Source organism: Dermacentor variabilis, chromosome 9 (genome assembly GCF_050947875.1).
Source record: "Dermacentor variabilis isolate Ectoservices chromosome 9, ASM5094787v1, whole genome shotgun sequence".
Lineage (NCBI taxonomy): Eukaryota > Metazoa > Arthropoda > Arachnida > Ixodida > Ixodidae > Dermacentor > Dermacentor variabilis.
In genome coordinates, this window is record NC_134576.1 from 68,654,727 (window position 1) to 68,671,119 (window position 16,393).

Below are 16,393 nucleotides of genomic sequence, written 5' to 3' on the forward strand. Positions count from 1 at the left end.
GTGGTACAAACTCATGGTGGACCAGCCCCCTGATGTCAAAGAACACTGTGAGCGTGGTCTTGATATTTGACTTTCTCATTCTGGCCTTCTTGGGCTGAGGGAACACTGAGCTGGGACACTCAGCATTTTGTTGTTTTATTTCAGGGTTGTATTCAAACACCCAAGACTAGTCACCTGTGGTGACATTGTCTAAAAAGTGAGGGTCACTTTCACATAAGTCCCAAAGTTCCTGGCACATTTTTTGTCATCTGTTAGCAATTTGGGCACAATCTTTGCACACCCTTTTTGCATCTGCAGATTATTCATCAAAATCTTGTGAATGTGCCACTAAATGGACATTCAAACGGCGGTCTGAGTTCAAAAGGTCTCTCACATGTGTCACATTTTCATTGGTGATGGTCGTTGACTGCCGTCGAGCATGGGCTTCATTGCTCACCTCTTCACTACCTTTTAAAAGGCCTTGTGCCACCGGTGGACTCGACGTACCGACAAACAGTTGTCACCAAAGGTTGTCTTTATCATTGAAAAAGTTGCTTCCACTGTGGACTTGCCGAGTTTCACACAAAACTTCATGGCAATCCCTTGTTCCAACAAGCGCTGTATTATGGCTTGCTCGGGAAATTGAAAACGAATTTCACGGAAAAGCCTGTCCTTACTCTCCAGATGGTAGCAGACGACAGAGTGGCCAGGCATGCGTAAGCTAACTTGCCACTCCACCAATCCCAACTGGTCCTAGTGCACTGCGACTTGTAGTTGCTTCACAATGTATTCACTGACATTACTTTTTGGACGAGCTCTGTATTACTTGCACACGTTTGCGCTTACAGCATAGACAACAGACTACATTTTGGGTCACGAGGGTAGGTTAGGGTAGGGTAGGTGGCTGCTGGTTGCACAAACTTGTCACTTCACTCACTTGGTGGTAGATAGGATCAGATATCCGACACCTTTTGTGTAACAAGTACGTCATATTTCGTGACGTGTGGGCATGAGACTTAATTTCGCATAGAATCGCAGTACATACTTATGTAACTATCTTTCATATGTTCCACACTATTTTTTTTGTTCTCAGGCCTGAGCAGCGAGAGAATTCTCTCTAGCCTTTTTAGCGTTGCCTGCTATGTATGAAAAGGAGTATAGTGTCCTTGAGTTTCAAGTCGTCGATGGATTCACTTCCGCCTTACGAACGGCTGTTCTCCTGCTTAGCTTACTTCGCAGTACAACTGCCCTGAAAAGGCAGCAACGCCGAGCCCAGTCCCCAGACAAACACAAAATTTTTCTTCAGCTATGAAGCTTTATTTCTGACAAACCTGTATGAGCTTCATTTGCAGCTTAGTGCTGGTTTTGGGTGGACGGCAGCTCCCTTTTTCATATAATACTCTTCGCCTTAAAGATTTCAGTGGAACCGGTTTCGTTTTTCGCTGAGGTGATGCGAACGCTGTGCTTTCTTTTCCTGTAACGACACAAGTGGCGCACCGGGTGGAGCATAGTTGTTCGAATGAGGCCCGCGCCTTGCGGAAGACAATGGAAGACAGTGAGGATTTCTAAAGGCTACACTATGTTCGCTGTATGTTATTCTACTTGAGGCAGTGTGTGTCTGTGCTATTTCCTCGTTTTCATGCTCTTTATGCTGTGCCAAGTTTGTCAAGCAAACCTAGGCACTCACTTGTCCAAGAAAAAGCATACCTGCTGAATCTTTTATAAGCGTTATAAATTCAGGATTATTTTACTATTTTATGAATAATAGGTATCGCTTGCAAAGAAAGTTTAGGTAGCCGGTGTCCGACCACAGCCTGGAAGATGGTGAAAGGACACAGGAGGGGTACTTGCTTGAAGCATAGCGTATTCAGCCAACTTATCTGTAGCAAGAAAAATTGGCAGCTGCAGAGTCGCTGAAGAAGTCAGCGTGACCAATATAAGCAATGTATTGCTCATCAGTCTTTGCTGTTACAAATTTGCTGCACCTTGTGGGCTGCTTCTAAATGTAAATCACCGTTAAGCCCTCAACTGCTGATGACAAATTAACTTGTCATGACAAGGGTTGCATTACCTTGTAATTCTGAGACACAAATAGTTAATACACAACTTATGTTGCTATTCTGTTTGACAAAAGCAGCAGAAGTGATATAGGCATTCCTGGTATAGTACTTTGTAGAAAAAAATTGCAAGAAAATGCAGGTATAAAAAAATAATGCACTCTTTTCATCAGTTTTTGTGCAATTTGTCATAGTATATAAGAGGCTAGTAAAGTGTGTTTGTATCCCACTAAACATGTGTGCTGAGGGAAAACCCTTTAAAGCTGTGTACTGTGCATTCCCTTCACTTTCCTCCTCTCTGGTACCGTGGCAGGAGTTTTAAGAGTTTTTTAAAGTTCGCAGGTTGGCACGCAGTGCAAACGAAATCTTTGTCATCTCTGAGGGCGTGACAATCGTGCTTGCGCAGGACTTCCTGGCAGAGGCGCAGATCATGAAGAAGTTGCGTCACCAGAAGTTGGTGCAGCTGTACGCGGTGTGCACCCTGGAAGAGCCCATCTACATCATCACCGAGCTGATGAAGCACGGCTCGCTGCTCGAGTTCCTGCAGGGCAAGGGCCGCTCGCTGCAGCTGCCCCAGCTCATCGACATGGCCGCACAGATTGCAGCCGGCATGGCCTACCTCGAGGCGCAGAACTACATCCACCGCGACCTAGCCGCGCGCAACATCCTCGTCGGGGATGCCAACGTGGTCAAGATAGCGGACTTCGGTCTCGCGCGGCTCATCAAAGGTGGGCGTGAGTGGGCCGCTTTCCTCCTCTCTCTCTCCTCACCTCTTCTTCTCTGCTGCTGCCAACTGCGGCCGCCGGGCTCACAAGGCACGACTCCTCCTGTTCGTCCCCCCGCTCTCTCTCTCTCTCTCTCGCACTTTTCCGGCTCGGCCTCCCACCTTCGTGGTGCTCGTCTCAGCACGCTAAGATGCGTCGTGCGCACATCTGTAGACGTTGGGGACGAGGACGGCGGTCCCATCATACCATTTGTCCTCCCAGGTTGTACAGTTCTTCTCCCATGGGAGGACAGTTTGAAGAAAAGAAAAATGATAATTCCATACCTGCCAAATCTCCAGAATTCGTTGCTAAGCTTACACATTTGTGCTTGTCCTACGATTTCACCAGTGTTGCAGCAAGTGTTACAAAAAATAGCTTCTGTTTGCAGAGATGGTTTAAAGGTGTAAAAGGATGGGTTGAGCAAGATGGAAGAAAAAGATTTGAGTAAGCTGTATCAAGTACGCAGCCACAGCAGGGTACATGAAAAATTTTGTGTGTGCTACAGACGGCGTATGGGTACTAGGCTACAGATATGACATAGCCAAATGCATAAGTTACATTTATTCACGCATTGGAAAGGTTACATATCTAACTTATAGCTAGCGGAGGTGTTCCAGTTTAATTTTGTAATCGTGCTCACTCCCTACTTGTAGTGCACCTGCTTGTTTTTGCAGAGGGTGTTTGCGCACTACGGTGAAAAAAAAATGACCCCCTTACCGGTGGTACTCGAAACTGCCCTGCACCGCTCGATCCTGCCGCACTCGTTGATGGTTGGGGGTCATGTGCTTGCCTCAGTCTCCTACCCTTGCACTTGCTATGGAGATGGGCATGTTCCACTGTGGTCGAAGGGGGTTACGTATCCCTATTGTCTTGCTGCCCAAGTCTTCGTTCTATTTTTGGACATAACTGAGCAAAGGTGAAATTTCCGCAATGAAGGAGATATTTGCAGGCCTCATAACTCCCGACAAGCACAGATTTGAATTTGATATATTATGCCTACTATGGCTGAGTCAGCTCTCTCAAAAGCGGCCACTCCTGCTCAGATAAACAAACGTACTGTCAAGCTATGCCTTCCTGAACACTGAGTTAGAAGCTAGATTTAGCTTTGATTTTTGTCATGCTTGGCATGACAATGGTGCCATTTGTGCACCCGATACATGCATGATTTAGTAATGGCTTCTCTCCTCTACTATGCAGTCACACCAAAGTAATGTGCATGGATAGTGCGGTTGCAAAGATATAAGCGACAATGCTACACAGTGAACTCTCACTTGAGCAAACTTCAAGAGACCCAAGGAAATAGTTCACTTAACTAGAATACTAACTAACTAACTAACTAACTACTAGAACTAGAATACGGAACAGCATAGGGCACAGCAGACGTAGAGTCAAAAGTGTGAAATGCAATTTATGGAGTTACGTACATCAGTATATACAAAGTTCGTGACAGTTACGTTGCAGCCTATCTCATATTAAAAAAAAAAGAAATCTGTAATTTTCATTTGTACTAGTGCTCTTAAAGCACAAAAAGTGACAAAGCTGTCCAGAGAGTCTTTTTTTGTGCGCTTCCTCTGGCATAGCTTGTTGCTGAGACATGAAGTCGCGCAACTTTCCAACGCATCCTACAGCCTTGGCTAGAATTACAGGATTTCATCTGCCTCTGCCGTTGCATCTTCCTCGTCGCACTCTTCTTCTTCAGGACAAACACTGGAAACAATTTCCAGATCTGATAGTTCAGCACAGGTAACCAGCCGACTGTCACACTGCACATGGCCGCTGCTGGGGCTGGCGGGCATCGGCTACGCCAGCACTGCGGAGCGCAAAACTTCGTTGAACAGATTTCAGAAATGAGCCCGGGTCCACTGATCAAGTTCGCTCAACTGAAATATTCACTATTCAGAAATTGATTTAACTGAAAAATGTTTGCATTGAATGCATAGGAAAACTGTCAGAGATTTTATCAAGGATAGCCCTTACCGCACAAGGTGCCACCAACACCGTTCCAAACTTCTGCACCTCGTGCGCTTGAAGCCCAATGTCAGCGAGTGACTGCACGACGCATGTACGACGGATGTACGATGCATCTACTACGGATGTAGACGGACTTGCCTTTTCGCCAAGCGAACTTTATTGCTTAGCATCGGGGCGATGCTCTTTTAGAGAGGGGGAAAATGATGCATGTTCTATGTAGACATGTAGACGACAATGAGGATATGTGCTTTAACGGACTGCGTGTAGAGGGACGGGGGGAATTTAGAGATGAAGAAGATGTCTTCGGTTGGGTAGTTTTTCAACAGGCTGTTCCACCATCTTGCTCGAGGTGTTGTCTCTTGTTCGTGTTCAACCGCGGCACTTCATTATTCTGAAATATTCGGTAAACCGACATTCATACAACTGAGAGTTTACTGTAAGATGTTTTGTTACATTGGTTTTGGCAAGTGACCCCCTCTCATCATTTTAATACGTTTCACATGTGTAAAATGCATTTAATAAATTGCATTGGTACAGTTAAACCTCGATATAACAAACTTCAATACAACGAGATTCTCAATATAACGAAGTATTAAACTTTTCATAACCACTTGTTCATAGAACACCATGTATTTAAAACCTAAATATAATGAAACGTGTTTGTATGCGATTTAAATATAACAAGAGTTTGCTTCCGCCGCAAGGGAATGCCGATTCAATAAATGGAAGCTTCGGCAGACTCTGATGGTCAAATGATTGAAGTGCAAGCAGCTGCTTGCAAACACACCTCTCAAATCTGATGTGGCAGGACAAGAGCGACCCCTAAAATGGAGCTGCATCATGTTCCATATGAAGTCCAAGTGCGATAAGAGCCTATCTTGCCCCTCGCACTTTGTGCTTTAGGTGCGAGTGAAAGTGTGCGAGGGTGAGACAAGAAAGATGGTGGCTTAAAGAGTGTCGCTTTCCCACGCATGCAAAGGGAAAGAGGGGGAGGGGAGTGAGCTCACGGTAATGCGATCAAGTACGCGTGAGGGGCGGGGGTACAGTGTATTAGTAGGGGGTAGTGTGTTCAGGGAGGGCACGTGGCTGAGGCTCCTTTCGTAGACATCACCAGGTGGCACCACTTCACCATGGGCTGTATGGAAACCACGATGTCCGCCCCCCTCCCCCCCCCTGACACAACACAGGGTCTGCAAGAAGGGCTCATTGTTCTGATTACACTTGTGAATGTTTGTAGCTTAATTCTTTTTTTATTCAAGGTCCCCACATGCTCTGAGGTGGGGTAATGCTTGAGGGGGTCTAAGAAAGGCTAAACATATTGAAAACGAGAGTGAGCCAACTCGTTTCATAAAATTTGGCACTATAAAATCAAGTGTTATACAATAGTTAGCCGTAGAAGTCACAAGTGTTGTTTATACATTGTTAGGCTGCAGAAAATCAACAACTGTGGAAATGCGCATGTGATCCTTACAATTACGTGTCACGCATGGAAAAATTTATCAGTGAAAACCTATTCCTTCGTATGTAGATATCGCTCAAACAACTTATGGACATTCTATAAAGAGACTGGCTACTTAATTTCTAAAACTCCCAGGATCAATACTCGATTGCAGATAGCAAAACTAATTAATAAAAATGATTATTTATCTAATTACACAATTATATAGGTAACATGAGTAATGCAAACCTACAGTTTAATTAGCTGATTGATTGGTTACTCAGTCAATTAATTGATCGACTGATTAATTTGTTGTAATTCGATTGATTAAGTTGACATGCATCTCGGCCGTGGCTGTGCATGGCTTTAACCGCGGCTGAGCGCACACACAGCTGCGCACCCTGCTTGAGAGGTAATCTGCCACATATGCAAAGAGTGGGCCTGCCGAGATGGCGTGGCATCATGTAAGCAGTCTTCCCGCACATTTAGTATTGAAGGTTGTGTAATCGAGAGTTTCGGTGACCCGTTGGAGCCAGAGCCAGTGGGGAGCAGACGCTTCGTCTGCTCCCCCACTGCAGGCGCTTTTCATGTGCCATCACGTGGCTGCACCGTGCAGGCCATTCATGTTTGCACCGTGCAGACCGTTCATGTTTGCACCGTGCAGACCGTTCATGTTTGCACGTCCGTTCATCCCGCGAAACGCACAAGCCCACCCGCGAAACGCACAAGCCCAGTCCGCTCGCACTTGCGTTTACCCGAATACCAGACATGCGAAACACTATTGTGGTAGTATCCTCTGGCTTAAAGTAGTGATGGGCGCAAACACGCAAATCCTCGCGCCAATCGGATGCCGACAGTCTGATGCGCTGTAGCCACTTCGCTTGTCTGCTGTCTTGCAGAGGGACACGATGTTGCAGTTTGACATGTTGCCAGTTGCTACCTTTGCTGCCCACAGCGTAATGAGGAAGAACCATGTTGCTCGTGAAAAGAAAGATTGAGACCAACACTGACCACAGAGCTCTCGTCAACACGGAGCACATTGTAACACAAGCAGTTGACAGTTGCTGCGTGCCGGAAGTCTTGAGTGCAGTGATAAATTGTCCTTGTGCATTCTCTTTCTGTTACTTTCTTTCTTACGGAAACAAATTAACTAACATTTCAAGTGTTACAAACAACATTTGTCCGCCATGAAGTTGGAAAAATTATTGATGACACGCCCTACTGGCGTCATATACTCACCTTGCATCACATGGTCAGGGGCAGCTGAAAACTCAGCCGAGTGGCACGCTGCGATCGGCAGCGATGTACATTTTTATAGCCTTATAATAAATTACATATTTATGTGGAGCACTTAGATGTGTCAATTAATGAGCGGTAGGACCTGCCCTAATGACACAGTATGTTTGTGCAAAATTGTCAAAATCATTTCAGGGACCCTTTAAAATGTTGTGTTACTCACTGAGCTCTATTGTTGCGCTGTTTGCAGAGGATGAGTACGAGGCTCGTGTAGGGGCTCGCTTCCCCATCAAGTGGACGGCCCCTGAGGCGGCCAACTACTCCAAGTTCTCAATCAAATCGGATGTCTGGTCTTTCGGTATTCTGCTCACCGAGCTGGTCACCTATGGACGCATTCCTTACCCAGGCATGACCAACGCCGAGGTTCTTCACCAGGTAAGCAGGAGCGGAGGGGTGGGGTGTTTTGTGGCTTTTTTGGTGCAATATCATCTGACTAAACATCACTCAATCAAGCAGTCAATTTTTATTATTATTACATTTGAGGTTAATTACAGCATAGAAAATATACAGACGTTCCCAGAGTACAAGGCTGTAATGGTACCCTCAGGACAATGTGACATCACTTGAACATGCTATTCAGATGAACAGACATATAATGTGCCCTACTGAATTGTCACTGCCTCCCACTGAGCTAAAGCTTCAGTCCAGTAAACATCACTCAGTGCACATAGCTGTACTGATCGTTTCCTTGACAGAGCCCCGCCTCTTTTTGCTCAAGATTGCATATTTTGTGCCCTGTGTTAGTGGTAAAGCAAAAGCGAGTGCAGTGGTGTACCTTTCAAGGAAGCAACATGATTAACTGACATTGTTGTTTGGTTACAGAAAATGGTTGTCCTTGCATAGTGGCTCCCTGTCCTGTCCACTTTCCATGTGTGTTTCAAAACCTTTCCTCCTTCATGCCTTGCGAAGGAAAGGGGAAGGAAACACCGATTTTGTGTTTTTGAGGGTTTACCACAAGAGAGTGAGGGATGGATGACAGAAAGACAGGGAATTTTACCAGGCTTTGTCAAGTTTTCTACCTTGCATGCGGAGAGAAGTAGTAGTGAAGCAGAGAAAACACGAGTCGAAGATAATCCACACGCACTATGAAAGGGTCACATTACGAAAAAGACATTAAGAGAAAAAAAAGATAGAGCTGGGTAGGCCTTGTAATGCGTAGGGCAGATAACCAGTGGACCGTTAGAATTACAGAATGGGTGTCAACAAAAGGGAAGCACAGTCGAGGACAGCAGAAAATTGGGTAGGGTGAATGAGACACGCTCGTTTGTGAGCTAGTTGGTGTGTCGCTTCGCAGATGGCAGCACTTTGCAGGTAATTTCTTCTTCTTTAACCATCGTTTCGCATTTCATTGGGGAGGGGGGGGGGGCAACTTCTATTTCAATAAATGGCGTCCGGTGGAGGCGACACGTGTGTTGCTGGTCTGTCATTGCAGAAAAGGAGCCTTCCGACGTCGTCCAACTCTTTGGATGATAATTATTGAGACACCAAAGTTTACTTCGTTTCTGGAAGTAAAAGCGATAGCAATGACTTTAAAATTAGTGATTCATCAGATGAAGAAGCCTGCTCAGAAGACACTGTTGCCGCCCTTGTGCCATTAGACATCAAACATTCATTCAAGACACTATTGCCAGCACATGGCCTGGTGCCCAGTATGCCCCCCCCCCCCCCTCACCCCGGCTGTACCACTGGCTTCCATCCTGCATCCTTAAGAGGAGCAGCCTGATGCTCTCTCTACCTATACCCCAGTTCTTTCCTCGTAACAGGTAGTGCTTTAGACACTGTGTCATAGTGTACCGGCTTTGGGATCGGTTCAGGTTGTAACAGAAAAGGTTGTAACGCTTCTTCAATGGAGTACAAGAAAATCGGGCATTCTGACATTGCTGTCATACTATCGTCATCTTTCTGCTATTGTCACGCACATGCTCACTCACGCAAACAGTTGCTCGCTCTACACAAACGTATTTGTCCACCTGGTAATGCTTTGCAAATTTCCAAGTAATGCTGGATAACCAGCTACTTGCAAAATGCTTCACACAACACCTTTACTGTGCAGGGAATCTGCATAACTTTTTTCCCACTTTGCCAACCACATTTCATGCGCAATTTTCTTTTGTACCTTGTGTGTGGTAAATAAAATCAATCAAATCGAATCTTTACCCCTTAGGTTGAGCACGGCTACCGGATGCCCTGCCCTCCAGGCTGTCCTCCGGCGCTGTACGAGATCATGCTGGAGACATGGCACAAGGACCCAATGAAGCGGCCTACTTTTGAGACTCTGCAGTGGAAGCTCGAGGACTTCTTTACCATGGAGGGTTCGGAGTACAAGGAGGCCGCCATGGCCTACTGACGTTCCGGTGGCGGGCTATGCTGCCAGCCACAGGCGATAACCACGCCGCCCATTTACTGAGAGACATGCTGGAGAGAGAGAGAAAGGCGCGACATGCGCGACTCCCGCCACTGGCCTTGCTGCAACTGCCATTCCGTTTTCACGGTGCATCTGGGCAGACTGTTCCGCTGTCACCGCGCGGTGCTGACAGTGACCCCTGCTGGCCACACTCGCAGACACGTACCACCTCTGTAGGTGGTCCTTCGTAGCGAGAACGTCAAGTCCTGTTCCAACTGCTGCAACCGACAGGGGCTCCATAGGCTGACTGGTCCACAGGTCAGGATATCCTTCAAGTTCCTGCAGTGCCGGCGAGACAGCGGACAATCAGCGCTGCTTCCAGATGCATGCCTGAAGCTTAACTGAAGCAACGGACACACCGGTGGGGTTTGTCTGCACTGGAGCCGCTTATTGCACCACGAGTTTTGGGGCAACAGCAAGGCATCTGGGAGTGACCACCTTCCTGTGTCCAGATGTGGACACAGGACATCTTCTCCAGATGTCCACAGGCCTGCCAACTGCCTCGGACAACTAGTACCCTCCTGTTTTCTTTCAACCAGCCAGGCTTCGTGTCATCTCCCTGGCCTTGCTTGTGCCCTCGAGGGCATATTCTTTACCGTGCTTATTGCACAACCACTGCTCTGGTGCCTCTCTACACCTACCAAGGAATTCCTCTTTCTTTTTCTTAATATTATGGCGTTTCAAAACAGAGCTATGTTTTCAACGTGCAACCTTCACAAGCCATGGTGGCTTTTGTTGCTGAAACCTGGACATAGCTGAGCACACATTGCTAGGAATTGACAGCTCCTCTGTCAGCTCCCTACATCTACTTCTGCAGCGGCATGGCATTGCTTATGACAGTGGGGGGTGCGACATTCTCCCCGAGCTACTTGCATTATTTACTTTTATGTAAACCTTTTATTGGCTTGGGGATAACATACGATTACAGTAAGGGCACAGCGTATTGTGGTTCCCCTTGACAGTTTATGCAGTCTCATAAATAAAGCGAGTGCAAATATCTTATTCTTCTTGCGTGGTAATCTCTTTTTGTCCTGCTTGAATTATTTTAGTAGTCGTAAGCTGTTGTTTTAGTATTTGGAAAGAAAGGCAGAAGTGCTGATTCAAACCTTCTCGGTATCTCCTGTCACGGTCACAGGTTTATCTCCGCTCAGTTGGCCAGATTTCTCTTTTGCAAGCTAAGCTTTCCATGTATCAAGGCACAAACCTGTTCCGATTTCCATTGCAACTGTTTCCCAGCGTAGCAGTGTTCAGAGTAAGTGAACTTTGCTGGCACAGATTTGTAAGCAGACCAGCTCGCCTTCGCCTCTGAAACTGCCTTCAGTGTGCACCAGCCTTGCATGGTTCAGTGAAATCTGGATCTAATAAACACAGACAGAATGAACTATCAGAGGTAACAAAAGTAATGTAAAAAACTGCCAATTTTTCCCCGCCAGTAGTGTATGCATATAATGAATGTCAGATATATTGCGTTGTAGTATGCGGTTTCGTTATGACGAGGCTCAACGGTAAAGTCACTTAAGGCGTGCAGTGTTGTTGAGAGACACCCGAGCAATGGTTGAAGTGTTTGCAAGTAATGCGGCTGTGCTGCCAAGCTTTCCTCTTCCCCGGCCTCTGTCTCTCTGGATGCGTCAGTGCATGGTACGGCCTTCTTCAGTGCTGCCACCAACTCCCCTACTCTAGTCGTCCCCCAGGAAGAGGACGAAAATGAGAGATGTCTCTCTCTCTCCTTCACCCGTCAGCGTCACGACAGCGGTGATGTTCCATGTGCGTTCTGGAGAGTGGGGCCCGGACCCCCCCTGACGGCCACGGCTGTGACCTCCGGTGCCGCTGCCGTTGCCATTCGCTGCCATACATTCATCAGTGAGCTGCGACAAACTGACGTGTGCCCGGCTGACCACTTTCGTCGCTGGCGTGCTGAAGTGCGCAAACTTGTGTGTGCGTTGTGTGCTCCGAACCAATGTGAACATGAGTTGCAATTGTGTGTGTGTGCGAGTTGCGTTTTCGCATTACTTCTGTGTGCTAGCGCTTTTTAAGTGATGCCTTATCTCTTGCAACAGGTCTGCTTGCGTATTTTTTATTTTTATTTTTACAATAGCAGGCTTTGCGAGGTCAGCCTTTGTTTGAAGAGATGTGACACAGTGGAGTTTATTTGTTTTGTTCTTCGTTCCCTGGACAAAAATGACTTACAAACTAGGGCTCCCACGGACCGTTTTAGAAGCACGTACCGCTTTTGGTTTAGTCGTGCATTTTTAAAACTTTGCTTTGCTTCAATTTGTGCTAAATCTTTTTTTTTTCTTCTGGCAGAAAATGCTTTGTGAAGACGGCAGCCTACCGTCGAGGCTTACGGGCCCGTCACTTTGCCGTAGGCTCTATCTATGTGCGTAGCTGTTTGACTATTTTTGTATTCTCTAGGGCTCATCATGACGGCATCCCTGCGCTTTGATGTGGAGCGTAGCGTGTAAACCTTCTTCGTAGCGTTGTGGTCGTCCACATGCACGACTCACTTGGTGTCCTAGTTCTGCGGGGGCGTCTGCACTTGAAGATCGGACTTCTGCTCGCCCATGACTTGCGGGACTGCTTAGCAGTGGTGCTGTTGCGTTTATTCCTTTTCTGTAACCTTCCTATTAAGATACTTAGTGCCTGTCACAGGAGAGGCTGACTACTTGGAAACTCGTGCAACGGAAGTGCGTGTTGTGTCCCTTTATATTCACATGGAAGGAAGCGGCATGCGGAACTGCAGGCACCTGACAAGTGCGATCATTCAAAGATAGCGAGTGATACATTTGCACGTGGAACTGAACTGGGTTTATGAATTTGACAAAATGTGCTGCATTATTGAGGAATTCACTTTGCCATGTCGTCATGATCTTGCACGCTATGTATTCGTAAGATCTGAAGGGACTGTGAAGAGAGAAATCATTCCATCCGTATTAGTAAATTACCCTTCTACAATAAATAATAAGAAAGCCATCCTTACCGTCAGCTGAGGTAAGCCAGAAAGGCCGCGAAAGCAGAAGACAGGTGGCGACACCACCTTGAAGTTCCCGCACTAGCTGATTGTGACATCATAGATTTTGATAGTGTCTGCTCGAACCTGGTTAATCGTTTGTCTGCAAAAATATACTGCGTAAAGGCGATAAAGATTGCACCTGGCAAGTTTTGTGAACTTTTATTGAGCCAGCGAGGCCCAAGTATGAAAAAGTAATTTGAAATCCATGACATCGCGCTGACGCACCGGTGCCAGTGTATTGGCACGAAATAAAAAGATATTGAACTTTGACCTTCCTTTTCTCTTTTAATAACTGGCCTATTATCACAAAATTAATGGAAATAGAGTTTTCGAAGAATATGTTGTCGCTCTAAAGCCGTTTGTTGTTTCTCTTTAGTGACCCCGTAAAGGTGACTGCCACTGAGGTCACGTCGGGACACTTTTGTCCGGGGGGCAGCTATGCTAAGGCTGCTCTGCGTGATCAACTATGCCAACCGAGATCTCCATGGTGTTGCCTGTGGTTCCATCGTCTTTCCTTTCCAACACAGCCTTCGATCTCTCATCGATGACATCATTTTTAATTGGTGAACACCATTTGCTGCTCTCTTTTTGTGGACCGTATTGTCATGGATCCTACATTTCTCAAGACTTCCTCTCACTGATGCCTGTGTTTGGTGCTTCTCCTATATTTTTTAAACTGGAAAAACGTTCTCCAAAGGTGCATTCTAATCGGTGAAGTTGGTAAGATCTGCTAATCATAGGCAGAGCTGACTGTTCGCAGGGGAAGTGTCCGTATCTCGTATCAGGTTGGGCTGGTACTACTACTACTTTTTTTAGGATGTTTTTCTTTTAGCGATGTCATGGCTCATTGTTCTTTCAAGCAACCCTCACTTGTTAATGGTTGCGACATAAAAACCATCCTTCGGTTCTCATCTTCTGAAAGTGTGTCACGTGATGTGACGTGTCCGTGGCCGAGTGGTTTCACTTTTACTCCTTGACACTGCCACGGCCTTCTTTCTTTTTAGGCAGCCTGTGAGTCGAGTCACCTTCATAAATGTAGGCAGTCTACTGGAAAACATGCATATCTTCAAGGCAAGCTCTGGCCATATCACTTAAGAAGAGACTGGACAGTGCTTTAGCTTTTTGTACGCAACAGCCGTCGGAGCCGACTTGCAGCAGCACTGTTGCCTGCTGGCGCTCTGAAATGTGCTGTCTGCAGTGTAACATTTCTTGTCAGCTGCATTCGTGTGTAAAAATATTTTTATCGTTTTTGTGCGTATTGCCCAGAAGCCGTTTGGATGTGCAACCAGATGTTAGTACAGTGTACTGAACTGAACTATTGCACTGTGACTCAGGCCTGTTTGCTTTCATTGGACAGCAGTTGCTCCCAATCTCTTGTTAACTGGCAGGGAAATGGGCATGCTGTGGACTGGTCTATACAAAATGTGCACAAAATGAGATGTTTTGTTTTTATAGCGACTTTTATTAACTACAGCCTTCTGTCTCGGGCTGCCAAATGTGAAAGGCTCTGCAGTCGTCTTGCCTGCCTGGCATTGTTGTGACTAATCCTCAAGCTGCAAAACAGCTTTGCAAATGTGTCAGGCATAGTGCAAGTTGCTTTGACTGAGTGTTGCCATTTTTCTAATGTGAAATTTAGTTCCTCAGTTAGCAATTAAGGGCAAAATTTAGGAGCCCAGAAATTTAACAGTGCGTTCTGGCCTAGCAACGTGAACAAAATGATTGCCCAAGACTTTCACTGTAGCATTTCTTGTTGGCCTAAATTAATGATAACTAAAGGAGCGCTAGATCGATGAAAGATGGGAGCAGGAAGGCGACAGCATGAGTGCTTAGCGTATAACACGGGAAAGAGTAATGAAACTGAGGAGGATAGACTGCTGGGCGAGCTGGTAATGAACGATAAGTAAAGGAGCGCTAGAAAGATGGAACACGAAGAACAAAACGGAGCACTCATGTTATCGCCTTCTTGTTACTGTCTTTCGTCGATCTAGCGCTCCTTCATTTGTCAGCAGTATATCCTTCTTACCTAAATGACAATGGAGTTTTGAATTTCCACTTGCATGGTTCCTTACGGAGTATGTGCTAGAAAAACTGAACTTAATTTCTGTTTGGGAGCTTGTGGAAGTTTGGATGAGGTGATGTCAAACCTGCTTACACAAGGCTAATGAAATTAAAGGTCGCTAGAAGAGTTTTAGCTTGAGGGCAGCCATTCTCTTAAATGGCTTGCAGGAGATGTACATGAGTGATCACATGTACACACAAGCACCACAACCGACTATTCAAAACAATGTGCCGCAGAAAATAATACAAACTTGCCTAAATGTCCTTCTGAGGGTGCCCATATTTTGTGCAGGCATCATTAAGAAAGGAAGATGGTAGCTTAAAGGTCGGGATGAAAAATATTGTCTCTGTGCATACAACCATGTCGCTTCTGCCATCTTCTCACCTGCCAGGCAAAAGCCTTCTTGAAACAATAATGTGGCGGATGCTGTTTTCATTTGCACAGTTGAAGAAATGTCTGTTGCTTATGGCCTCTGTGCAAAATCTGTGCTGCACTGATGCATGTTCCTTACAATGTTTCAAGCAGTTCAAACTCTAGTGCACCTTTAATAGGCGTGCAAGTTTAATTATTTCTGACTGTGCTTGCTTGTTCCTCTTGTGAAGAATGTTTATAGTGTTTATCAAACTGGACGTGTCTATTGTTCTTGTTTGCTTTACAGTACGAGTTTGTGCATGTGATCTACGTAGCAAGAAAGAAAGTGAAAGACCAGCCTTGCTTAAATACGAAAACAAAGGCTGCATTGAGAATCGCAGAGCTGACAGTTGACAGAAGGGGGGTGGGGGGGGTGGAAGGGTTTAACTTTTGTAATAAAATTTTGTTTCAGTCTGCAACATTCTTGCGTGATTTGTCTGTGGTGACTCAAATATACACCACATACATCAGTTTTAGTGCTGTTTGTTTCCGTACAACTTTGAGAATTCGCGTTGTAAATGGTGGCAGGATACCGAGAGGAAAGACCTCCACAAGCCGTAATTTTAGCCATGGTGACTAAGTAGCTGACACCTGTCAGTCAGCCACTGTAGCTTTGTTCGGCAACCTGCACAAATAATTAATATTTCCAAAGTATTAAGCATCAAGAGATCGTCCCATTTCATACTCTGAAGACAGCTATATTGGAGTCAGTATGAAGATCTAGTTACTTGTCGTTTTGTTTTCTTTCGATTTAATTCTTTTCCTCGTAAATTGTGAAAGGCAAAAGGTAATCTGCTGTTGTTGGCAGACAGACCACAGTAGTAGCACTGTAAGCTAAGGACATATGTATGTCTCGCGTTCCTTGGCCACTTGTCTGAACCTGGAAAAGCATCTTGTTTTATTGCCAAACTTCATTCTGGTGCGTGCACTCACTCAAGTCCTTTTTGTGAAGTGGCTGGTGTTAACCAGAAAAAGAAACTTGCATTAAACTACTTCAGTTCCCA

The 16,393-nt window shown here is 45.8% G+C and overlaps 1 protein-coding gene across 4 annotated transcripts in view; it reads left to right on the plus strand.

Moving 5' to 3' along the window:
• Window positions 1-15,776, plus strand: part of Src42A (Tyrosine-protein kinase Src42A) — a 95,949-nt gene extending 80,173 nt beyond the window's left edge. For 2 of the 4 annotated variants that reach the window (XM_075704445.1, XM_075704447.1), the window contains 3 exons: window positions 2,443-2,764; window positions 7,696-7,880; window positions 9,670-15,775. In XM_075704445.1, the coding sequence (XP_075560560.1) occupies window positions 2,443-2,764; window positions 7,696-7,880; window positions 9,670-9,852 (690 nt within the window). In that variant the 3' untranslated portion in view covers window positions 9,853-15,775. Of the gene's footprint in view, window positions 1-2,442; window positions 2,771-7,695; window positions 7,881-9,669 lie in introns of all 4 variants that reach the window. The other 2 variants (XM_075704444.1, XM_075704446.1) reach the window with 2 other exon arrangements.
• The last annotated feature ends 617 nt before the right edge of the window (window positions 15,777-16,393 follow it).